Genomic DNA, 25,303 nt, shown 5'->3' with positions numbered 1-25,303 from the left:
CATCACGATTGGCTGGCAGTAACATATCGGCCCGCCCTCTTCGCCATTTCCATTGGCCGAGCTTCTTAAAGCGTCTGCTTGATTTGACACGACGGCTGTCAATCAAAGCAGAGGCGCCTAGTTAGAGGTAAAAGCTGTTGATTGGCCAACTATACTTTCAGTCTCGTCACGAGGAATTGTTTTTGATGATTTCATTGGATAAGAGACGTGTATCAAGCTTTGTTGATGACCGTGACGCGGACACATCACCGACTCTGAGAGGGATGTCCAACTGCGGGACAAAGATTTTTTTTGTTGTTCTTGACAAAAAAAATGTCAATAACATTATTAGAGGTTTTTATTAATTTGCCTGTTTGTTTTATTAAACCTTGTTTATCGTGCGAAAAACTGACGCAATCCCCCATCCCCAAAAATTACTATATTAAGATACATATTTTTCAATATTACACCTGATCAGTGATGGAAAGTAAATAACTACTTTTACTCATGTGCAGAAATTAAGTACAATTTTGAAGTGGTTTTACTTCACTAAAGTATTTCTGTTTTATGGTACTTAATAGTTATACACTATATTTCAGAGGGAAATAGTGTAATTCTTACTCCACTACATTTTTCTGACACCTTTAGTTACTTACTTAAGTAAAGCATCTAAAAATACCTACACTTACTTCGGCATCATGTGCAATAATTTATATTACTTAATATTTACTGTTTTTTTTACTTCGCATTAATTATACTGTGATAACTTTAACACGTTTAAATGTTATGCTGCGCAAAGTGAAAAGAGAGAAGTCTGCACTATTTGTTAGTGGTCCTATGACAATTTATTCATCTGGGGGGCCCAACTCTGACTTTTCTGTTCCCGCCAAGATATCTGCCTGTAATTTCCCCAAAATACAAGAATACCCTCATGTTTGAAATCAAAAGTAGTCCATGCACACTTCAGTGACCCGGTGGTTTTACGCATTTCTAAATAAGGACAACGCAGAGACATTCCTGTAATCAGGCTCATTTTTAATCAGATATCAGTCGTTTTTTTTTTTTTTGTTGTTGTTTTTTCCATTTTTAAAATATTTTCTTGACGTCACGGTTTCCGTGCAGTCTCCTTTAAGGTTGCCAGGGGTTACCGGCTCACATGTCAGAACGAGGAGAATTGACGTCAGTGACGACTGTTGATTGGTTCTCAGCCGTATCCGGTGGGGCAGCGGTCCAGGGCTCGGGGAAAAAAAATCGAAGCAAGGAGGATCTGGTAACGGTACGCTTTGAGAAATATCATCCATCCCGAGTCGCTACCGAAGGGCTCGGCAGGAATTTATAGTTTCTTGTGAGTATTTGCGTTCTTTCAGCTCATGGAACATATGACCTCTGGATGGGTGAAATTTGTTTCCTCCGTCTCTCGTTTGTTTATGATAGAACTCAAGATGGCGTCATTGGAGGAAAGCTTTGCCTTTGCACGGAGCTAGCCAGCTAGGCATCAAACTAGACACACTCTATAGCATTACGTAGGTCAGAGATAGTTAAGAAAAAGTGTAACACGTTTATTATTCATTTGTATTTGGTGTTTACTGGTCGCATTTGATTTAGGGTAGATAGTATCTCAGCATTAGTCTGCTTGCTGGAAGTTACTCTGCTGCAGCCGTCAGCCTCCTCATGAAGCCTTCCTGACCTAGACGGTGTTACACACAGGGCATTTGCTTCATACGTTTCTGAAGGCGATGACATGTACTCAGTTTGTACACCATTAGATGCGATATATCACCCATCCTCCCGTATAGTTATTTCACTTGTTCAGCAAGGTCATTTGTGCATCGCAGTGTTTTCTCTAATGTAATTGACAGCCCGCTTCTTAGTCGACAGCAGAGGTGATGCTGCCGCTGAGTAACCGAATTAAAGAATTAACCTGTTAATTGTATACTTTCACTACTTTAGATATTTCAAACTGAATGGGACTTATTAATTATATAAGACTGAAGAGCCCTGTATTTGGATCATGTCTGTAGTCTTAGCTCTTAATTTATACCAGAAAACAATATCATTTATCACTTAGTTATTCCTGTTGTAGGTTTAGAGTAAAGCAGGCCTGCCAAGTTTCCACCACAACTGTAGTTAGTTGCATAAAGCCTGTGCCAGCCTCATCTTTGATAACTAGGCTAGTAATCTCCCTTGGGCCTTGTCAGATTAGAAATTATCCAAATCCTATTATACTGATGCACATGCATGATACACTTGCAAGAACAGGATGGATTGGTCTGTTTGCTCCACAGGACTTGTTGTTCACTCATTTCCTCATTTTAAATGTACATGTTGGTTACAGCTGGGCTGTAGAGGCCTTCCTTCAGATAATATCAGATGATATGACAGAGGCTGATCAGATGATCTGGGATCTGTCAGGCGGTTTTGCTCAGCAACAGTATTGTGGCCTGAACTGTTCAAACCTCAAGCAAGTGCACTTGCTTTTGTGGTTTGGTCTGTTTCACAGTGGATTGATTCACTGGCTTCCACATCACCATTCATCTAAAATTAGGCCTTGGTTATGATACTTTTTCAGCCATAGCCAGTTACTGTCTCTGTGATAGAGGGCTTCTTTCAGGCTGGTGAAAAACTTAAATTGTTTTGAGTAAATAAACCCAACACAGACAGTGTGCCTGTCCTAGTTTGTTGTCTGTAGTCAGATATGTGTGATCACATCATATGACCAGTTTTCACTCTTGACACTTAGAAGCACTCAGGCTCCATGGTGCCAGAACAACACCCCATCTTCCTGTGCCTTCTCACTCTGGTTCTATTTTTCTCACATTCTCTCGTTTACTGTCTGTCCATTTCTCATCTCGACAGACAGACACTTTTATTCTGTGTCACTCTCTGGTAACCCAAAGAATCCGCGTTGTACAGCGATCTGAAATCATGCTCCGTTTTCCTGTTACCATCCACTCTCCCCAGCACAAAGGTTAGAGGTCACAGTGCAGGGTTGCAGTTGTCGTCATGGCATCTGGAAGTACGAGCAGTGAGGAGGAGCGGAGCCTGAGGGAGTGTGAGCAGTACGTGCAGAAACACAACATTCAACAGCTGCTGAAGGACTGCATTGTCCAGCTGTGCACCTCGAGGCCAGACAGGCCCATGGCCTTCCTCAGGGAGTACTTCGAGAGGCTGGAGAAGGTTTGTTTGTGTGTGTGTGTTGAATTTTTTTGTTTTTTTTGTTTTCGTCATTGGTAAGTTGACAGAAAGCAAATCATTATACAGTGAAAGCTGAGCATCATATACTCCTATATTACACCACACAGTTACTGTCTCATTGGCCAGCTAATAATTTCTATCAGAAATTGTAATTATTTACACTTGGTCACACTATATATCCTTTTTTTTTCTCAGGCAGAAAAATACCACCTAATTGAATCCGTTTGTCAAGCGACTTTTCAGTCATTTAGGTTGAAGCATTTTGTAGTTTATGATGTTATCAATATTTTTGTTAAGCATGTTTTGGATTAAAGCTTCTATAACCTTTTTTTTAAATCATTGTTTCCAAGAACAGCATTTTGGCTAAGAGTCACATAGTAATAGCAAAAATAGTTTGTAATATATTCAAATGAAGCTATTTAGCCCTCTAGCTAGCATGCTGACACCACTTTAATGACAGTTGTTGCTGTATTTCTGCCCAATTGCATGCATCAAATTTTATTATTCTTTCTTTCCTGTTGTTTATGTATGTTGATTTGTTCACTCTGTAGCCGTATGCTGTGAAAAATGTTACACGATTTGCGTAAACAGTATATACCTGCTTTGGACAGGATTTTGGACTCAGTAAGTGTATATGTACACTTTGGGATCAGGCTTCCAGAAGCCATGTTCAAAACCACATGCTACATTTACTTTAACTATCTGTAAAAACCTAGTCAAGCAAAGTTACTAATGCTTGATTAAATGATTCATTAAATCAACTATTACTATGAATTGGTTACAAACGTTTTTTCTGAAACTGCTGCTTATATGCTATATAGACCTATTAGTATTCGAGGTAGGATTAATTTTTGAAAATTAATTTAAGCTACTTTTACGGTTTATCGCCTTCTTATTTATCACATTTGTTTTTAGACACTCACCAGACAGTATCCTTCATGGAGTGTATTATTAGCTATACAAACACAAACAACTGAGAAACTTAGCTGACAATATTCCGTTCAATTGAATGGGAAAGTGGTTTGGACGTTTGGACCCCACTGTATATGTTCGTAGCCTTTGCATGGTCTCATGGTTGCAAAAACACTGGGTTAATTCAAATTAGTTTTCAGCAGTTATTTTATTTGTTCACAATGTAAATTTTGATTCATCAGTTTTCTTTTATGTTTTCTTATGTTGTGTTTTATGTGTTTATATAGTTTCAGTAGCACTTAATTACACATTGTTTTATAAATTACCCTTGACTTAACTTGAGTGAACCGCAGCATCTGGAAACCTTGTTGCCTGAAAGTGCTCCATCCGCTTCCTTTTTCCAGGAGGAGGCCAAGCAGATTCAGAACCAACAGAAGGCCAGCAGTTCCCGTTCAGACTCACGCGATGAAGAGGTGTCTCCACCTATGAACCCTGTGGTAAAGGGTCGCCGACGGAGAGGAGCCTTCAGTGCAGAGGTTTATACAGAGGAGGATGCAGCCTCGTATGTCAGAAAGGTAGACATACACACCCGAGCAAGCAGCTGTGAAGTCTACAAGAGTGTCGCAACACTTTAATCAACAATCTCATACTGCCAGTGTTATGAAAAGGTTACTTGCAGTAAAGTTGGTTGAAACTCTTAAGCGAGTGAAAACATCCTAACACACAACATGTCTGCGTGTTGTCCTCTAAGGTCATTCCAAAAGACTACAAGACGATGGCAGCCTTGGCCAAAGCTATCGAAAAGAACGTGCTCTTCTCACACCTGGATGACAACGAGAGGAGGTACCTGTATGCCTGCGAAGCCATGTTTGTTTTTCAAAGGTTTCAGTAATGAAGTTTGTGTAACTGTGTTCATCTTATCAACTCACAAATCTTTCTCTCTGCAGTGACATATTTGATGCAATGTTTCCAGTCACCTACATCGCCGGGGAAACGGTTATTCTGCAGGGTAGGGTTGCATCTTTTCAGCGTTGCGTTGATCAAAAATTGCTCCACATTTATGCGTGCCTCTGTGTGACGTTAACACTATCGTTGTATACATTCAGGTGACGAAGGTGACAATTTCTATGTTATCGACCAAGGGGAGATGGATGTGAGTATCTGATTCTAAACATGGATAAAAAGAAATGTTAAAAATATCATGAAGTTTTTAGTTCTTCCTTTTTCCATATTTTTTTTTTTTTTTTTTGGTCACTGCTACAATTTACTACCTTGGTTTCTGCCCTGCTAATCTGACAGGTCTATGTGAACAATGAATGGGTGACCAGCATTGGAGAAGGAGGCAGCTTTGGAGAGTTGGCCCTGATATACGGCACCCCAAGGGCAGCCACAGTCAGAGCTAAGACCAACGTCAAGCTGTGGGGCATTGACAGAGACAGCTACAGGAGAATACTCATGGTGAGGAGGCATATTATTGTACCTTAGGGTCTGTGATGCAAAGGAAGACTACTGTTCATAAAGCTTGGTTGGGAAATGTTTTTTGTCTCTTCATGTACTGTAGTTTTTTTTTAGTGTATTTTCTTTTTTGCTGCTGTAACAACCTAATAACCCCATAACGGCCGTCTAACGTTCATTGAATGTAATCCCTAGGTGTGCCATTGCGCTTATTTTCAAATTTATAATCCTGCAACAAATTCTTAACTGTCTTGAGTTTCATTTTTTCGCAAGTGCACTAATACAAATACCTTTCTCTTTAGGGAAGCACTTTGAGAAAGAGGAAGATGTATGAGGAATTCCTCAGGAAAGTGTCCATTTTAGGTGGGTTCATTTTTTTTCTTTTTTTAAAACAGCCTCATCCCAGAATTTAAAAATAGAAGAAGAGAAGCATATTACCTGTTTATGGTGCTGAGATTAAAATAACCTGAAAGCGCATATAAAAATATCTCACCTAAAAACAAACCAGTCACTTTCAAATGAGATTTTTTTTCAGCTTTTTCTGTCATTTCAACTGAGAACTTTCTCCTGTGTTCTCCCTCCTCAGAGTCTCTTGACAAATGGGAGCGTCTGACAGTCGCTGATGCCTTGGAGCCCGTCCAGTTTGAGGATGGACAGAAGATTGTTGTGCAGGGAGAGCCTGGAGATGAGTTCTTCATCATCCTAGAGGTATACACATGATCGCTAGCTCTCTCCACACACATCTTCATACTGGCTAGTTTTGACGCAATACCAGGATTTTACCTTTTCAAATATAATGTGTTCTGAAGAGATGACAGTAATTAATTGTTTTAGCAAAGTTTGCCTGTGTTGTTTGGGTGTCCGTCATTGTCACTTATTGTTATTTAATCCGTTCTGTATGTAGCTGTTGGCCCAGTTTCGTCAAACACGTCAGAGGGTGTTGGATCCACTTGTGATTTAATGCTGTTTCATGTTTTCAGCTGAACTATTTTAATCCATGTTTTATTTACACACACACACACACACACACACACACACACACACACACACACACACACACACACACACGCGCGCGCCCTCTGCTGGTGGAAAAATGTTGCTTCACCCTCAACATGCATTTGATCTAGAGCTGAAACCATTAGTTTAGGTGACAGTTTAGCAACTGCTGACATGACTGATGACTAATTTTTCAAGTAAAATGTGAAATATTTTATGGTTCTGGCTTCTGAAATATGATCATTTTTTGCTCTTTCTTTTCTTTATTATTTATTAATTAATTTGGGGTTTGGGACAGTTGATTCAGACAAATAAAAGAGTTTTCAAGATGTGACCTTTGATTCAACAAGATTCTGATTTTTAAATGATATTTTTAATGTTTTGTAGTTAAATTGATTAATTGATTAATCGAGACAATAATTGGCATTATAATTAATGCCAATAATTGATTAATCAAGCATGAAAATAACCATTATTTGCAGCCCTAAATTGTTCAAAGTATAAATAAAACTACGTATTGAATTTATTGTTGCTTAATGGTATTAAACTGATGGCAGTATTGTAACAGAGCCTACATGCATGAGATGCAGTAATTTCACTAAATTACTTATCATATCTGTGTTTCTGCTTTTGCTTAAGAACCTGTTCAGTTCACTGTTCTTTTTTTGCGTTAATTTGTTTAACTGATTGAATATTATGTCTAATTATGTGATTTGAATGTGACGACTCAGGGCTCTAAAATTAATTGGTAACACTTTATCATAAAGGTAAAAAAAACAGATGCTTAAGTAATGTGTAACTAATGAATATGTAACTTATGATGATTTCAGTGCTCACCGTTGAAAAACTATGAAGAGTTTATGTAATTAGTAAATGTTTAATGGATGATTAATTAACATGTAACTCAGGTATTGGAAAGGTTCACTGGTCATTTTCAAAACCTATTTAATAATAAGGGAAGCTGGTGCAACTAAACTGATCTGTTTTTGTGCGTGTGTGTGTTTTCCAGGGTTCTGCAGCTGTGTTGCAGCGTCGCTCAGAGAACGAGGAGTTTGTGGAAGTGGGGAGATTAGGACCATCTGACTACTTTGGTAAGAACTAAAACATTATCACAGCAGTCTTTTGTTTCATTTAATCAGTTAGCATTGTCATTTTGTGGTACTGTCGTGAGTGAAAAAGGAAATCAAATGCACTAGTGGCTCTAAAAATGGGATTTTGTTTAAAACTAGAAATAGAATCGTGTACTGTGTATATGCCTCTTGTGTAAACTGTAGAGATGGGTTAAAATTGAATACATTTATGACTCATCCCAAAATGAATTCCTGTAGGTTTTGTCAAAGACATTCTGTTAGTACGTTATTGAAGGATTCACGTTTTTTGAGATTTTGAAACTGTGTGTGTGTGTGTGTGTGTGTGTGTGTGTGTGTGTTTCTCTGTGCTCTCCAGGTGAGATTGCTCTGTTGATGAACCGTCCCCGTGCTGCCACCGTGGTCGCCCGCGGCCCCCTGAAGTGCGTCAAGCTCGACCGGCCTCGCTTCGAACGCGTCCTGGGTCCCTGTTCAGACATTCTCAAACGTAACATCCAACAGTACAACAGCTTCGTCTCGCTGTCTGTCTGAAGGGGGCGTGTCTCCCGACCCTCCTCTCTCTCTCCACCCTTTTCCCTTCTTCTCTCCTTTTAGACCCAGGGTCCACCAATGCAATTTGCTTTTTGTCACTTTCTTCTTCTTTCTGTTCACCTTTTTCTCCCCCCCATCTTTGATTTACACACACAGATCATTTTGTTGTTACCACCCATCAGGCAGAGGTGACTTTTAGCCATTCACCAGCGCTTGTACCAGCTGCTGTACGCTACCTTGTAGGCACAGATACATCATGTTACCTATGTTATATATGTATTTGCTGGTTACGCTTTCTTTTTTGACTTAAACACAAAACAGGATTGTCTGGAGATCTGAAAGACATTTGGGTCTCAGACTGATGAGACAGGACAATCAAACTTAACATGGCGCTTTTGGTGAATTTGTTACAGATTTATGTAGATTGAAGTGAAGAGGACTGCTTCCTCCCGGTTTCAGAGTTTCCTTTTTGACATCAAATAGCCTGATCCAGCGTAGAGCAGAACCTAGAAGCTGTAGAAGGCAAGAAGAATATGACTGCTTCAACTTTTTGTTCTTAGGTTTCAGCTGTGATAAGATGCTCCATTTGTTGTTTTTTGGTTACCTTTGATTGGTATGATGAGACACTGATGATTTTGCTTAGCTTGAGAGAGCTTGTGCAACTTAAGGTTTTTATTTAATTGTGCAGCTACCAGGCTAGTGCCAAATGTTGATGATTGTCCCAACGCAAAGATGCATAGCCATGGAAATGCAGTGCGTGTTCTATTCCCTGACTATTGGGAGCTCCACATAGGAAGTAGTTTTTACCCTTATTGTCCTCTTAATCGGTAGAATGACCATACAAGAACTGCCTTGACTGCTCTGAGGAAAAAAAATTTTAAAAAGAAAGAAAAAAAACGAGTATTAAGTGTATTTCAGTATTCAATTTTTTTAGTATATGCCAAATAACTTGGTCACTCTTCTGCTATGGTTTGTAATCAAAATGTTATCATAGTATAGTTAAAACGATCATAGTTCTATTATTATCATTAACGAAATGATAAACTTATGGTTTGGAGTGATGGTGATCTTAAAAATATCTTTAACTGTCTTTTGTAAACACTTATTTTTCCATAAATTCTATTTTAGGTGTCCAGTGCCACAAAGTAAATAAATACTTCTTGTCAACTGACAAAACAGTATGTAATTGTATTGTGTAAAACGTCATGGGTTAAAACTTTTTAAAATAGATCAAAAGGGTAAATACAGGTTTATTGAAGTGAAGTCTTGAAAAAAAAAAACAAAGGAGATGGTTTATGGATTTTCAGGACATCTGAAGTATTTATGCATCAAAGCATCACAGGTGAGCTGACAGGCAGAGTGAGCAGATATTTATTTAAAACTAGTGTCATTGCTTATTGCCTATTTGAAAAGGTGGCTGTCTTCTCATCAGAGTAGCTTGTGATCTGTTCTCTATGCTTACTTGGCATGATGTTTTAGGCATCCAGTGATCCGGTATGAATGGAAGCGTGAATTTAAAAAAACGTGCCCTGCAGCTGCGTGCAGAAACAGGAACTCTGTCAAATATTTGGTTTGTTACTCCCTAGCTTAACTGCTTCATGACTATTTAGATGGCATAAATTGTCAAGTCTGTCTTTTTTTTTTTTTTTTTTTTTAAAGAACTTTACCAAATCACACAATGTTGACTTATGGATTATAGGCTTAACTCTTCATTCCTGCCTCACTGTCTGTTAGCAGAAACGACCTAGAACCAGTCTCGTTTCTGTTTCTGTTTTATTTCATTCAAAGCACTTGTATGCGCCTAGAATCGAGATGTATGTTTGTGCGTCCAAAAAGATTTGATTTTGGTGCCGATTGCAGGGTAGTCAGGTTAGTGACGAGAGTTTTTGTTAATGTACAAGAGCATATTTTTCTTTACAGTTAAATCGAGCATCTTCATCTGTTCCCCCTAACCCTCAGGTTATCCTTGTGGATGTGGTTACATGTGGATTTGTGTCCATTGGCAGCACATCCTGTTGATCCTGATCCACAGGAAATGACTCCGTTAGGGGCGAGGGTTGGACTCACCTTTTGTTGAAATATTGTTTTCATGTAAATAGCGGCATCATCGGTTTTATTCCAAAATGTTTTTAGCCACACTGCAATCGTCCCGGTTTGCCTTAGCTTACCTAACCTGGGCTTCAAGTAGTAGTCGGTCACTCCTGTTAGCCCGACCTTCAGTGAGTTTGCTAGACCTGCAGCGCAAGAGAGCTGCAGGCGATCAGAGGACCATTCTTTTTCTATTCTACCCTGTATTCAGTTTGACCTCCTGTATGTGCAAAGATGTTTATCCTTTTGGTATAGATTGTTCCAGATGGCAGTTTAAGCAATAAAAAAGTAAAAATGATTCAGCTTTGTCTCAGGCTTCGTTCTTTTTTTCAGACTTGTGTTGTACCTTTGACCGTGTTACTGGTGGGATGATGGGGTTTGAGTTCATGATGCTTATTACCAAAACTGTACTTTTAATGTAACTGGTTTAAATGAGGTGGAATTTGTTTTGAAGACAATCCACCTACAGCTTCAACCAATAATTATTTCCATTATTGATTAATCTCTGATCATTAATCTATTAATTGTTTGGTCAATAAAATGTCAGGCCATAGTTAAATATGTCCATTCTAGTTTCCTAGAGTCCAAGTTGACATCTTCATGTCACCAACAATCCAAATCCAAGAAATATTTTATTTAAAACAGAGAAAAGCATTAAATACTCACTACTGGAAAACTATAAAAAGGGAATTTTGGGCATTCTTGCATTCTCACCAATATTGGGAGTGGAAAGAGGAAAAACTGATTGGACCGACTCTGAGGGTGAGAAACAGTTTGGAGACCTGCTGGCCCAGTATATGTTCAAAACGATGTAATACGAAATTTGTCCACTAGGGGGAACATAATGGTGCCCTAAGTCAAAAAAAGCCAGACAATCTTTGGTATTCATTCAATCCTGCAAAAAAATAGTCTATTTTATTTTTAATTTATACCAACATTTTAAATATACGTGTCTCAATCCTCATTATTTTACACATTCTTTGTCTGGTTAATGCTAAGTTATATCTTTTTTTCCTTTCCCTTTTAAGAGGATTTTTATGATTTTAGACAACTTAGATCATTTTTCCATGTAGTGATAGTTTCAAATAACGAGCAAAAGTTTTAAACTTTATTATTAACAATAGTACTTGGCTCTGGGAAACACCAACATTGCTGCTTTAAAACAGTTGCTCGTAGTTATTTGGAGTTTGGAAAAGTTCAGTCTGTTCCTTCGCTTCCTAATCGGTCATCCTTCATTTTTGACAGGGTTTTAAAATGTTTAGTCCTGTTGCTAGGTGTTAGTGAAGATATACTGTATAATTGCTGTAGTATGAAGGGATTTACCTGTGCTTGAGAGCAGATTTTATTATATGAATGTTTATCAGCCTCTGACTTTATTTGGCAGGATTCACCAACTCTTAAGAGCTCTTAAAAATATTTGTTGTTATTCGTCTTCACATCAAACCGAGATCCTGGAACAGATCAGGACTGTCGGATAAGAACAAAGAAAATAACAAAGGCCAAAGCACAGACATGTTCACAGAGGAAAACACACTCAGAGGAGTTGGCTTGGTTCAGAATTATTATAGTGGTGTGATATAACACGTTTGCTGTTTCTCCATCTCAGCCTGTTTTAGTTGACAGTGATGTTGTAAAGCTCTTTAAGCGCTCCGATGAGACAGAGAAGGATTACAAGTCTGGAAAATGGGGTGGAGTGAACTAAATGACTATTTAATGGGCAGCACTTTACTCACACAAACACACACAGACCGACTTACACTGTTACTTGCAGGTGATAACTTTTCCTCAAAACATGCACAGTCATCACATTAAATAACTATTTTCTAAGTATAACTTCACTTGGACGACAAACAAAACTTTCTTTCCACAGTCATATTATTCACCCGTTTTAATTTGATATAACAAAAACTTATCCAGTGCATCACAGCTCTCTTGTATGAACTTCTTTGCTGATGTTGATGTGTACGACACTGAGAGCGCGCCTGTGGCTTCATGTATGAATGAAATCGTCTGTATTCCCTGATACTGTTTTGTTTTTACGCTCCCAGCCAATTTTCCAGTTGAAGTTGGGCTTAAATCGTTCCTGAAAAGGTCTTCATTTATATGTATAAACCTTCTAACCACTCTGACCTATGTGCACATGGTGTACACGAAAAGTAACAGCATTCACATAAAATGCACCCTTGGGGGAATTTATGACCATGAGAGAAGCAAAAGAAAATAAAGGTATGTCTCCCTTGGCGATAGGAATTTGAGGCCTGCAGTGATTCATGTTCTGAACCACCACAATGAGATTCCATGGCGTCTTCCTTTTATGGCTTGTTCCTTAAATCGAAACCATCTGAGCCTTGTTAGGTCACAAGGTGACTGTGTCTTCACCATCAAGTCTTCTGTGGTACAAAAATCAAGTATGAAAAGGAAGGATGAGCCTGTCATCCTATGTTACCTGGTCTTTTTCATCTCTGTGGCAGTCTGAGGAATGGCTGTGGATTTGAAAAAGTCCTTGGTGATCACCTCGTTCTTGCCCAGCCTCCGGACGCAGCGCTGGACCACTCTGAGGATCTTCTGTAACCGGCGGTCCAGCGCTAAGAGGTGGGGTTCCGTCAGGATCGGACGTAAGGGGTCTCCCTCCAGGGACTCCCTCATCAGGTCACTGAGCCTGAACTCTGGTTGGGCCAGGAGCTGGAGCCGCAGCAATGTGGAGCGCTTTATCCTGAGAGGATGGGGACGTGGGGAATGAGAAGAGTGAAATACAACCATTTTTGTTTTGTTTTCTTCACATGAAAACTTAAATGGACATTTTTTGAGTAAATTATCCCTACGATATTTATGTATAAAGTAGCATTTTTAATTGTACACATACAATTTTGGTACGAAACCCTTCATATGTTTATCCACAAACAAACAGAGAGAAAAGCTGGTTCTGCTGCACTAGACTACATCGTACTTACATGCAGCACTGAGATAGTGGTGCCAGGATGGACATCTCATCTTGAGAGTGCTTCCCAAACCTGAACATAGGATGTTATGCCACATGAAGCATGTTACATGCTATAAAACATAATTTCACAGTAAATTTAATGCTCAACAGTGTTTTCTTCTCACCCTCTGGCATTGTCCAAGTGGAGAAGAAATCCTTCGTCTCCAAACTTGGTAAAAATCTCATAGTGATGTCTGTCCATGTTACCTGTAATAGAGGTTCAAAACATTTACAGAAATGTGTGGAAAGATGTATTGTGATAGTGAGAGATCTACTGGTTATATGAAGAGTAGAAAATGCAGTGGAATAAAATACCTATAAGGAAGTCAAAGATTGACATGTCTATGATGTTGAGGAGCCTGTTGCCGGAGTTATATGGATACAGCTGCCTTATGGTGTCACAGTAGAACGGATTCACTTCCCACCTTTAAAAACCCACACAGATAATGAAGACCAGTTAGAGATTTATTGAGAATATTCCTTATATAATAATATGAAAAAACATATTTGTAACTGTGTGTCATATTTGCTTCTTAACGTCCTTAAAACACTTTCCTTGCAACATTTCGTTTATTGTGCTGTACGTAGTATAGTATAGTATAGTATATAGTTTAAAGGTAAGTAAATGACTGCCAGGTAAGTTTTGTTTTTGAGTCATTATTATAATGATGTAACACAACAACAGCATCTTTGAAAAAATGGGTAGCCTCTACACTGCATTTCATATTGTGTGTCCCTGACACTGAGGTGGAGTTAATGAGAAACCCGCTTAGCTGATTTATTGCACAAAACAGGAGGAGGTTGCTGTTTGTCTGGGGCAAATTGGCTTCATAGGTTTCAAAAATAGTGAATGGTGTGCAAAGAAAGAAAGGATATTAGAGAAGAAGTCTTTGACAATAGGGACAAACATCCAATTTGATTCAGTGCTAACAGGATTCATGGGAAATCTGTTCTTTTATTTTATTTTAAAAACACTAGAATATAATTTATAATCTTGCTGAAGACCAAGAACTGTCTCGACCACAGTTGATTAATTGTTGGTAAAAGACATTACACTCAGTTTGCACCAGGCTGTATGCTACACAAGACAACAATTTATCAAATGCATGTATTGTACTATAAGATAAAATATGATTCTTCTAGAGTGTACAGAGGAGTTCTTACTCTTCCCGTCCGGTGAAAGTGTACGATCGTATCCAGGGGTTGGGGATGGAGATGCGGGGAGCGATGCTGAGGCCGGGCAGGTAGGCAGACAGGGAGCCCTCCAAGAGGTCAGGGTTCCCACACACCGCATATTCTGTCTTACACACATAAAGGCACTTGGCGAAGAAACACGTGTTGTTCGCTGTTTGGGAAGCAGAGCAAAAAGGTGGAATACAAAATGAGTTTCCACTTCACATACAATTACATGCTTTTTGATCAGCTCTGCCTTTCTCTGCAGCTCCCTGCTGTATCACCAGCAAGAAAAACATCAAACCAGAACCCAAATGACTCACAGAGAAGCTTAAGTTTGTACAGATATGCTTGGATTGTAAAGATATAGGAACATACTGCGGATATTAAAATGTTACTAAAAATCAAATATTGTCCATGTAATTTGTGGTAAAGAATACACTTGATGCTGAACATGTTCTTAATGCTGTCACCCTTGGCATGAATAAAAACATTTGTGGCTGTAATTGTTTGGCTTAAAAATATGTAAACCCAAACAAGCAACATAAGCTACAGGACATATGAAATACATTGACATTTTGGGAAACACGCTTATTCACTTTCTCGCAGAGACGTTAAATGGGAAGATTGATACCCAGTCTCATAGGTATCTGTATGGTAAATATGAAGCTAACAGTTATGGCCAGGAGACGGCTAGCATAGCTTAGCATAAAAACTGGAAACAGAGTGACACAGCTAGTCTGGCTCTTTCCGAAATTAAAAAAATACTTCCCTAACAGCACCTCTAAAGCTCACTTATTAACATGTTATATCTTAATTGTTTAATCTGTAGCAAAAAAAAAAATAAAAAAAAATAAAAAATTGTCAAAAAGAAAAGTTGTGGTTTTACTCTGGGTTATGTGACAGACTGTTTCATGCTAGGCTTCAGGAAGTCACTGCTCCGAGCCAAGAAATAGCAACTTGTTGATTTTAAACTTTCTGGTTTTTTTTGTTTTTTTTTTGTACACTAAACAGGAGCGATATAATGTTTTAATTGGTGAGCCTTAGGGTAAGCTGTCTTTTAACGTCTGGACCAAGGCAGGCTGTTAAGCAATGTTAAGCTAAGCTAACATTCTCCTGGCTGTAACTGCCTCATATTTCATGGATAGACAAGGGAGTAGTACTGATTTTCTCAAGTAACTCCTGGCAAAGAAAGCGAATGAGCATATTTTGCCAAAATGTCACTCTTTCTTAAGAAGAGGTCTGCTGGTGCTTTACCTGGCGAGGTGAAGAAGACAGCTCGCAGGTCTTCATTGTGGGTGGCTCGGAGGACTTCTCCTGTGAGGTTTACCAGCCTGCCAGCCACTGGCGGCACCCTCCGGAAGTCCAGGATCCTAACAAAGGCATTGATGAGATTCAGTGGAAAACCCTTTTGGAAATAAATTATCTCTATTGCAAGTGTAAGGAACACTTTACAGTTCACGCAGTTTATGCTTACATAAATGTAACGTGAACCCACTGAAGGTGCTGGTAGTCTTATCTCTGTCGCCTCACCTCATTTCACAGGAGCCCACGGTTCATATTCACTGATTCTTATCAATGAAAGTACCCAACTGACAGTCTCTGTCAGCTGTGTAATTTAGCTGGCTGTGTTCATGTTACACTATCAAGAGCGTATACCTCCCCGAGGGCCATATTTCAGTCATGTCTCACAAACAGTAATCAAACAACCATCAGTGTGTGGAGCTGAATTGCTGTTTCTCAAATTTCCGGCATTCCCCAACTACTGATTGCGAGCGATAATGATACGGGTTTCTGGCAGCCAAGTCAGACACAACAGAGAGAGACAACACACTGCTACGGATTAAAGACAGACCGACATAAATTAAAGCTGGGAGAGAGCAGAGAACTGATCTGTGTATCTCTGTTGTGTTTGGTGACAAAAAAAGTGTTAATGATTCTTACATTTAAAAGACAGTCATTTAAATAGAGCAGCTCTGCTGTTGAGTGGAATTATAGTTATTGAGTTGTTGACATGGCAATCTTGTTTTCTGTCTTGTGTGGTGAAGCGATGACTTATTGTGTCTGGCTTCTTAATGACACTGTCTAAGTCAGATGACTGTGTTTCAGAGTGAATCACCTCACCTCAGCTGATGTTCAAATTAAACAATGACGTACAGTATGTGTGTATGTTTCCTTGTCTGTGTCCATAGACTGTGGTTTATACTGATCAGCTAGTTGGAAAATCCTGGGTTTGGCAAACATGTTGCAATCTTTGTGGAGGCTGGGTGGTTTATTTTTGGCACCAGGAGAAATATATTATATACGTATTTTTTTTAAATGATTGCATCTTCTTTTGGTTTATAAGTGGTATCCTATTACAAGAATTCTGCCATAGTACTGCATCTTTAAGATTGCAATCTAGTTTCATCATTGCCCCTCTAAGACACAATACATTTGTATGTTTTTTGTAATTTCAGTAATTTATTACCATATAAATTTCAACAAAACTAAGAGTCTACAGCCATGGTAACAGCACTTGAGGCTATACTTAGTGAAAGCAGTGTTTTGAGCTAAATGCTATCGTCAGCCTGCTAACATTTTCACATTGACATGCTGATGCTAAACAGGTATAATGTGTACCATGTTAACTATCTTAGTTAAGCAAGTTAGCATACTAACTTTTGCTGATTAGCACTAAACACAAAGTACAGGTTTTGGTTATATGGTCACTGGACAAATTCAATTTTAACCTCTTGATAGCTCTAGATGAAAATTCAGAGGATCACCAAAGTTATCACGAATGCTGGAACCAAATTTTGTGTTAATCCAGCCAGTTGTTGAGATATTTCATTCAAAACCACAAGTGCAAACCTCAGGGTGGTTCTAACAGCAAAGTCAAGGGATCACCAAAGTCAGTACGATTCATCCTGTGAGAACCATGAATGAAGGGGTTGGCCGATCAACTGACAGACCAACATCCGTAAAGCCATGCAGCTAGCATGGCTAAAATAGTTATGATTCAAGAGTTTTTTTTTTTTTTTTTAAATTTGCATCATGGATTGCCAATTTAAAATAAAGGGCCCAATGAAAAACATTTGTAGCACTTCATTATGCACCAGAACCTCAACTGGGACCCATAAAATGACAGATGTGCAACCAAAACTAAAATTACCCCTAAGCAACACTGCCGCATATATTCACTGAGGGACCACTAAAAATACACGGAGTGTGACAGAGATGATAGTAAAACTTGAAAAACAATTAAGTAATAACGACGCTGCACCTGTCCAGGTGAAAGGCAGCGATCTCTGCATTGTGTCTCTGGAAGTCAACAAAGTAGAAGAAGTCTGCTGGAGTCTCCTCATCCCTCTGCTGCCTGACACACATAAACATGCACACACACACAAACACATAAGAAGTCAAGACATTCACAGTGATCATGCTGTCAGTTATAATAGTCAGTAGTATATAATCAACACAACAAATACTCTAATTTTACCAGATACTAGATGATTTAGCCTGACAGGACATGAGAAAATGCACTGTAATATTTTGTTATGTAACCTAATGTCACATTTCATGGACGCCTACTCAGTGTTTAAAATGGATTGCAGAACCACATATTCTTTGTATTGTTGAGATAGAAACCTTTAGTCCCATGCTTCACCTATCGAGCACTGACATAAATAGCTTACTGATGACATATACGTACATCAATAGCTTATTGATAGTGTTTGATAAAGTACAGAGACTCTTGAGATGTGGATTCAATCCTGACCTCATTGGTTTGAACATAGCCTTGGCAAAGTTACGCATTTTCAGAGCCAGTTTCAGATGATGTCCACTGGGCTTCACCACTATAATAGAGAGACAGAAGAAGAAAAAAAGCTTTAGATGGTCAGTGATGTTGGGTACACATTAGTGGAGAACAAGTAACCTTATACACACGTTTTCTTTACAATATGTGTAAACTATCTGACATCTATTTTAATTGTGCGTTTGAATGTTGACAACTTGACAAACTTGACAAAAGTAAACATTACGCATCAGGTAACTGAGTCATTATTTGGTTTTTAGCTTAAATCCCCAGAGGCCAGTTCAAACTGTGGAATATTTACTAGATCTGCCTGTTCCCTGTGATAAAGTAGTTGGGGCTTGCGCTCTGCTCTCTCGACGACTAGCGTTCCTCTCTCTCTGACTGGTTGTATATTATGTCACAGCAGCAGGCCAGACTGACCGCACACGCGCCTCCTCCTGCTGCACTCTGAAACTTCAGGGTATTAATCGTTAACAATCGTACAAGGTTTACAATCTCTACTTTTTCTCTGGAAATCGATCAAAGGGGACCAAACTCCTTTTGTGGCACTTAACTCCATCGCTCTTTGGTTACTGAAAAAACTCAGGTTAAATTTAACCATGAGGGACAGATTGTTTTGATGCCTTTCTTCTTGGCAGTGAATGATGTTTGTGTGGTCAGCCGCCTCATTGTGCAGGGACGCTGGAGGGGCACAGACAGAAATATGCAATATAACTGACTTCACATCCATATTGAGGTGTGTGAGAGAAGTATGTATTGTTGGCAGTAAAATGCAAAATATCAAACCATTATTTTACTTGAAATACTGAAAAATTTGAAAGCTGGCCACATCTCTGCTCCATCCACTATTAAACACCACTTCTAGTTATTTCTACTACATTAACATCTATTAAAAGTAACTTTCAATTATCCATCCATACATTTTGCAGCTTTGGTTTGCATTCTGGCCAGAGGTTCAGTAAGAGATGACAGCGTAGGTGGTGGCTGATTTGTAGGCTGAAACCTGAAAACGTGTGTGCAGTCATCAAACATTTAATTAAGAGCTTTGCCTTTGAACACAAATGAACGCCTGTTTTGCCCCAGAGCAAGTTTCTTATAAAGAAGAACAAATCTGAATTTTGGTGCCAAATGAAAAACAAAATCCTCACTATCACAAAGGCAGCAGTGTGTTTGTGTCTGAGGTTACGCCAACCAGAAAGGAGAAACAAAAAAAAAGAGAAACAAAGAGGCTAGTCAGAGATCGAACAGTCATGCTGTTTTAGCTGTACACAAAATACAGAGCTACACAGCATGAGATATGAGATAAAGAACATCAAAACCCAAAATCCCTGAAGTCTAACAATATAAAAACTGTGGTGACATGACCATACCTTGGGTACAATCGCATGCTCCTTTTAATGCCTTCTCATCTTGAGTGTAATCTGTAAGACATAAAGGTTGTTAGTTCATAATTTAACATACAATAATTATCTTAAAATTTTTAACATCAATAATTCATCACCACTGATTTGGATGGGTTCATTGCCAGAATATTAGCATCTATATCAGCCTCTGCTTTCCAGCATGGTGTCAAGTAAATTAGAAAACTGCTCAGTTGCTTTTTGGCACAAAAGGATATTGTTATATGTCACAAAACAGGAAGAGGGTGCTGTTCTAGTGAAAACAGAGCTAAACCTGCAGAGTTTCTCATAAATTTTAGATGGTGAAAAGCTAGAGGAAAAAATTGAGAAATATTAGTTATTTATAGGAAATACGGTCTTACTTTTGAATCAAGTTACAGTGGTACAGATATTGACAAAGAGGCTACCTTCTGGGTGGCCTACATTACGTTCGTCCATATTGCATCAAGCTATAACAATTCATTTGTACAGACATACAGATGTTGTAAATCCCATCCGTCCATCCCTCACCTGCACTGATGACAATCATGCCCTCCATGTCCTTGAGTAATTGTGGGATAGCAGGGTCATCGCGGGAGTACAGAGCATAGCGGCTTATTCCCAGGTGGAACTTCAGCCAGCTGGCGTCGGGGTCAAAAGTCACTTCACGTTCAGGCACGGTAATGTTGGAGACAGCCGCTGCCTCGCTGTAGAGTTTCATATGCCTGGGGAGTGAGACGTTGAACAAAGGGTAGCTTTAGTGACGGGATACAAACAACTCTATCCTCCATATACTCTGTACAACATACATTCTTTACAACATTTTTATGGGTAGAATTTTATTTTGAAAGGACAACACAGTACAAAGTGCATTCAAGAGGTTTTCTTTGCAGGAGACCTTGCAAGAATGTTTTAAATGAAAGAGGATATGAGGAACCACATGGCGATGCAGACATTTATTGAATTATTATACACACTCTGTTTTATAACTTGTTTCCCTCTGTAGGCCAATTTTTCATTCACAAATAGAATTTCATTAGTTATCTTATGGGCTCTCAATTGTTCTTCAAAGCAGCTGTGACAAAATTTGGAATTTCCAAGTCCTCCTTCCCTCTCCTCTCCTCTTTGCTGTATTTAAAATTTGGTGTAAGAATAATCTGAGCGCAAAACAAATAAGGCGGCGGTAAGAGGGGCACCACATGACCAGAGCTTACCGCACTGAGTGGGACGGTCATCTCCCAACCCAAACACACTCCATCATGGGGCTGGATAACATACCGTGATAATGGAGCAAACGTATATAAATAGGAGTTCGTTCACTGGTCATCCTACCAACTCATCAGTCATCTAGCAAGCTGAAGTGACAGATCAGGGTAACCAGGACAATGGACAAGTGCAGACCACAGACGAAGGAGTATAGAGCAGAACAGAAGATTGAAAAAGTGGAAATTGTTTTAGTGGCAATTACTTTCAATGTTTGCCAGGATGGACACACAAATGTACACGGGTTGTCCAGGAAATTAACTTTGATCCTGTTTCCTTTTTCAGCATGTTAAATCAATAAAAAACGGTTTTAACAGTTAATTTGAGAAGCCCCTGTCATAAAGCTCTCCTTAGATGCGTTTGTTGCAGTATTGAGATGTTGTTGCAAGATATTGCAAGTCTTAAAAAAGCCTTTGGGCTGTCCATTGTTTTTGTGCACATTTATACGGCAGCAGAGAGAGGAGATCCATTGCTCATATTTCTTCTTATTTTCCAGCATAAGAGCCCAAAATCGGAGGGAGTGCACTGTGTTGGGACAGACAGACAGCCTCGAGACAGCCAAGACAGCTACGACTCCCACAGATTAAGATAATCTTCAGCAGTTTTAAATCCTTGTTTACCTTAAAGAGAGCGCTCCAGACGCAAGCTCTCAGAATTACATGTTTGCGAGGGTTTTCTACACCCAGCCCACTCACTACTAAACTGTTTATTACGCACAGAACTGTCTAAACATCCCAATGTCCGTCTGTTGGTGTACATCTGTTATCATGAACAAAAGTTGTTTATGTACGTGGATGTGTGTTTGTGCGTGTCTGCATTGGGTTTGACCATCATGTCACTGACCCTGCCTCTTGACTATAGTCAAGCCTCAACACGTGCTTCCTCAGTGGGATTTGTCAGCCAAAATGAACATGCTCCTCTTTCACAATAAAATGAAGTAACACTGAGTCAAATTTAGCTGTCAGACGTTGCATAAGCAATTGCACTTTGCACAAAATCGGCAGTGTCTAAATGTGATTCTTTTCTGAATCTGAAAAAATTACACCAGAAACTGACCTTTCCCAGCGTGACACCTTTCTCCTGTAGTACTCCATCAACTGCTCTACCTGCAGCAGGCTTTCTTCCGGCCCCACTGCCGGAATCTGGATGTTATACAGAGGGTGAGCAAACAGCCTCCCCAGCTTCGAGCCTCCATCTGCTGGGTCAGCTGTAATACCAACCCGGGGTGATGCAGAAGTCCAGTTGGAGAGCTGTGGTGTGGCGAGACCCCCCTGGCCAGGCAGGGTGAGGTTGTTGGGACCGCATGAGCAAAACTGTCTTGATCCTCGTCCCAAGCTCCGTAGCTTTGGCAGTAGAATGAAGTAAAGGTCAGCAGAGAAGATGGCTATGAGCGTCACGGCTAAGAAGAGACGGTCTCTCCTCATCATTGCAAGAGAGAGAGGCAAATGTAGAAAGAGAAGAGAAATAAAAAGAGCAGAGAAACCTATAGAAAGTCCTGACTATGTGCTGCTCCAGAGTGTGTGAGGCATCACTTGTAGGCAGCCTCCAGTCTCCCACACAGTCAGCCAGGCAGAGGCGCGAGGTAAGCAGTCAGAGCTTGGTCCAAATCTCTCTCTTTCTTTTTTCTATGTGTGTTTCGGTCTGTTCCTTCCACCCTCACTTCTTCTTCTCATACTCCTCCTCCTCCCTTGGCAGCAGCCAAAGAAAGAGCCGAGCTAAGAGCGAGCATGTGTTAGCAACAGTCACTGGCAGTTTGGCTGCTTCCAGGGACCTGCTGCTCCGAGGACAAGAGAGCGAGGGAGTGTGTGTGTGTTTGTGTGTGTGTGTGTCCAAGTGTGTGTGTAAGCAAGAGAGTAGAGAGGGAATGTGTGTATGTCTGTGTGTGTGCATTGTGGGTGTGTCTGTGCAGGTATGTACACAAACATCAAATGACAGGTTAGCAGATTGAGAGTGTGTGCCATGAGGGTGCAGAAAACACACTCTCTCTCTCATAGATACGCACACTCTCGGAGGGTTAAAGCAGAAGTCCCTGAAAGCAGGAAGGGGGTGGAGACTTCTTCTTATCACAGCAGATCTGAATGAAAACCACGTCCAGTTGGCAATCTCACTCTGATGCAATGTGTGTGTGTGTGTGTGTGTGTGTGTGTGTGCATTCGCAAAAGTAGGTCCAAGTCCAGTTTTCATTCACCCGTGTGCGTATGTGAATTGGCTGACTTCCTCACAGATTTCTGGCAGGAAGATTATGAGCGCGCATGTGTAGATTTACAGGTGTTTGTGTAGAAGTGTGTTAGGTGTGTATGAGTGTGCGACTTGTCTTGACATCCCCCTTTTTTTTTCCCCAAGGAGGCGTGGAGACAAGATTCCCTTCCCTCTGTCATCTTCTCGTCTCCTCCCTGCTCCTCCTCGTTAAGTCCACTTTGACTCCTCCCTCATCTCATCGAATCCTCTCTCCTCCTCCTCCCATCCCTTGCTTCATCTCATCCCTGCTTCAAATTTTCACTGCTCCTCTGTCAATTTTCTACCTCTCTCCTTCCTTCTCTTTTCCTTTATCTGTCTTTTTGCCACAGAACCTCCAGTCTGTCTCGCTCCAGGCGAAAATTCCCAGCTGCACTTTCCTTCCTGCTGCAATTCCCGCACTTGAATCCCTCACTTTTCTCCCTGACACGCTGATCTACAAGGAGACACAAGTTCAGAAAAGGCACTGCTGGGGAAAAAAACCCAAAAAAACCCCAGTTCTTGCACAACTTCAAATGAGGAAATATGCAGGGCAAAATAGCTCCTCCCTTCATTCACAGGCCTCTCTCTGTGAAAACATACAGTGTATAAATTACAATCGCTGCTCGTTGCCCATGTCTGCTCTAAGCATTTTTATATTGAAGCATGAGGATCTCACGGGGCATTTCCCAGCCTGCATCTGGGCTGTTGTTACCGTGGTATTTTAGAACATCTGTCGTCTGTTTGGGTATGTGTGTGTGTATGTGTTTGTGTGGAACTCTCAAAATTACGTGTCAATGTCTGGGAGCTGCTCTCCAGGGTGTTTTACCCTCTCTGAAGAGAAAACAGGCTAAGAGAAGCCTTTCCTGATGTTGGAAATTAGTGAAAGACAGCTTTAACCTGCCATTTAGCCAGATTGTAAAAGAGCTTTTGTTTTGCCTCCACAGACAGACAGAGACACACACACACGCATGCACACGCAGGCCAAGTGGGTTACTTCTCCTTGAAAGACCCCAGCTACAAAAACAAGAGAACTTTTTGTTGTTCTTTTAACACAAATGCACAATACAAAAAAAACATCTTTTAGACCGGCAGAGGCTACATTTTTCATACCAGAATAAGATTTCCATTTTAAGTTTCTGTCCGTTGTATATGGTCTTTTGAAACTGTATTTTCAAAGTGACTTTTAAGGCAGAAAAAGCCCACAACTAAATCTCCCTCTGTGGTCCATCAGGGACAACAAACTAAAAAATGCTCAAGTATGTCACTTAGTTTTTATTCCACTGCACAAAAAAATGTAAAGATATGTACTTTTGGTTGAAAATGTAATTACTAAAGATCAGCTGACAGACGATATTTCATATATATATTTTCAACATAACATATTGGATGGATTTCAATAATGCTGTCTTATCTTACAGATGCCTGAGGGGGCAAAAGTGCAGTCTTGATGACTTACCCTGAGTGTCCCAGCTGTGTCTGTCTGTATTTATCCCTGAGAAACAAACTCGAGAAAGGGCTCTGGGCTCGCTTCCTCCCCCGCCCAAACATCCAGACCAGTGCTCAAAATAACCCGATTTTTAGGGATGAGCGGGCAAGGACATGTAAAGAGGTTTCAAAATCGAAAATGGAAAGAAAACAAAAATAGGGCACTGAGTCTTGCGTCACCAATTTGTGCAATTCGGCAGAGCTGTGATGAAAAGTACAGGATGGCTTATGTTGAGATAAATGGGTGAGATGGCTCAGATGTCTGTCTGTCTAGATTTCTGTCTGGATGACCCAGAAGTCTCAAATATCAGGAAATTTCACTCTGCTGATAAAAGAACTACAACAATCACAAACACAAGGGGAGGATGCATAGCAAAACATGATTGCTAAGCAGAAGTTTGACATTTTGGGAAAGACCCTTACTTGCTTTCTTGTAGAGAGTTGAGAAGATAAATTATAGTATGTCTTTCCATTAAATACCAAGCTACAGACAGCACCCAGTTAGCTTAATTTAGCATTAAAACTGGAAAGAAAGATCTGTTTTTGTAGGGATTAAACACACAAGATGTAATGTGTTAAGAAGTGAGTTTTAGGGGTGCTGATAGGCAGACGTTTTCACCTTCAGCCAGAACAATGCTAGCTGTTTCCCCCCGTTTCCAGTTTTTATGCCAAGCTATGCTAACCGACTGTTGTCTGTATCTCATATTTAGCGAGAGCAGTATTAATCCTCTCATCTGACGCTCAGTACATAAGTATAGTTCCA

At 39.9% G+C, this 25,303-nt stretch overlaps 2 protein-coding genes across 7 annotated transcripts; one reads left to right on the top strand and one right to left on the bottom strand.

Annotated features, from left to right (window-relative positions):
• Nucleotides 1-1,173: 1,173 nt before the first annotated feature.
• Nucleotides 1,174-10,546, top strand: LOC120794363 (cAMP-dependent protein kinase type I-alpha regulatory subunit). Its single transcript, XM_040135386.1, has 11 exons — nucleotides 1,174-1,324; nucleotides 2,941-3,156; nucleotides 4,491-4,661; nucleotides 4,838-4,929; nucleotides 5,034-5,095; nucleotides 5,193-5,239; nucleotides 5,386-5,544; nucleotides 5,844-5,904; nucleotides 6,128-6,249; nucleotides 7,547-7,628; nucleotides 7,984-10,546. The coding sequence occupies exons 2-11, from the start codon at nucleotides 2,983-2,985 to the stop codon at nucleotides 8,154-8,156; spliced, it is 1,143 nt and encodes a 380-aa protein (XP_039991320.1). The 5' UTR covers nucleotides 1,174-1,324; nucleotides 2,941-2,982; the 3' UTR covers nucleotides 8,157-10,546.
• On the bottom strand, nucleotides 10,527-24,944 carry fam20a (FAM20A golgi associated secretory pathway pseudokinase). 6 transcript variants are annotated; one of them, XM_040135380.1, is made up of 12 exons: nucleotides 22,059-24,944; nucleotides 21,895-21,980; nucleotides 20,107-20,300; nucleotides 19,567-19,617; nucleotides 18,158-18,236; nucleotides 17,663-17,755; nucleotides 15,655-15,770; nucleotides 14,389-14,569; nucleotides 13,540-13,649; nucleotides 13,350-13,431; nucleotides 13,196-13,255; nucleotides 10,527-12,957 (listed from the first exon to the last, which is right to left on the bottom strand). In XM_040135380.1, exons 1-12 carry the CDS (start codon nucleotides 22,263-22,265, stop codon nucleotides 12,687-12,689), a joined length of 1,530 nt encoding a protein of 509 aa, XP_039991314.1. In that variant the 5' UTR covers nucleotides 22,266-24,944; the 3' UTR covers nucleotides 10,527-12,686. The 6 variants fall into 6 exon arrangements, with proteins under 6 accessions (XP_039991314.1, XP_039991312.1, XP_039991313.1 ...); XM_040135378.1 differs by having other exon boundaries at nucleotides 21,895-24,069; nucleotides 24,512-24,944; XM_040135379.1 differs by having other exon boundaries at nucleotides 21,895-23,509; nucleotides 24,512-24,944.
• Nucleotides 24,945-25,303: the final 359 nt, after the last annotated feature.

The sequence above is a fragment of the Xiphias gladius genome, chromosome 9 (genome assembly GCF_016859285.1).
Source record: "Xiphias gladius isolate SHS-SW01 ecotype Sanya breed wild chromosome 9, ASM1685928v1, whole genome shotgun sequence".
NCBI lineage: Eukaryota > Metazoa > Chordata > Actinopteri > Istiophoriformes > Xiphiidae > Xiphias > Xiphias gladius.
The sequence above is the reverse complement of the archived record's forward strand: the minus strand, read 5'-3'. Positions and strand labels throughout refer to the sequence as shown.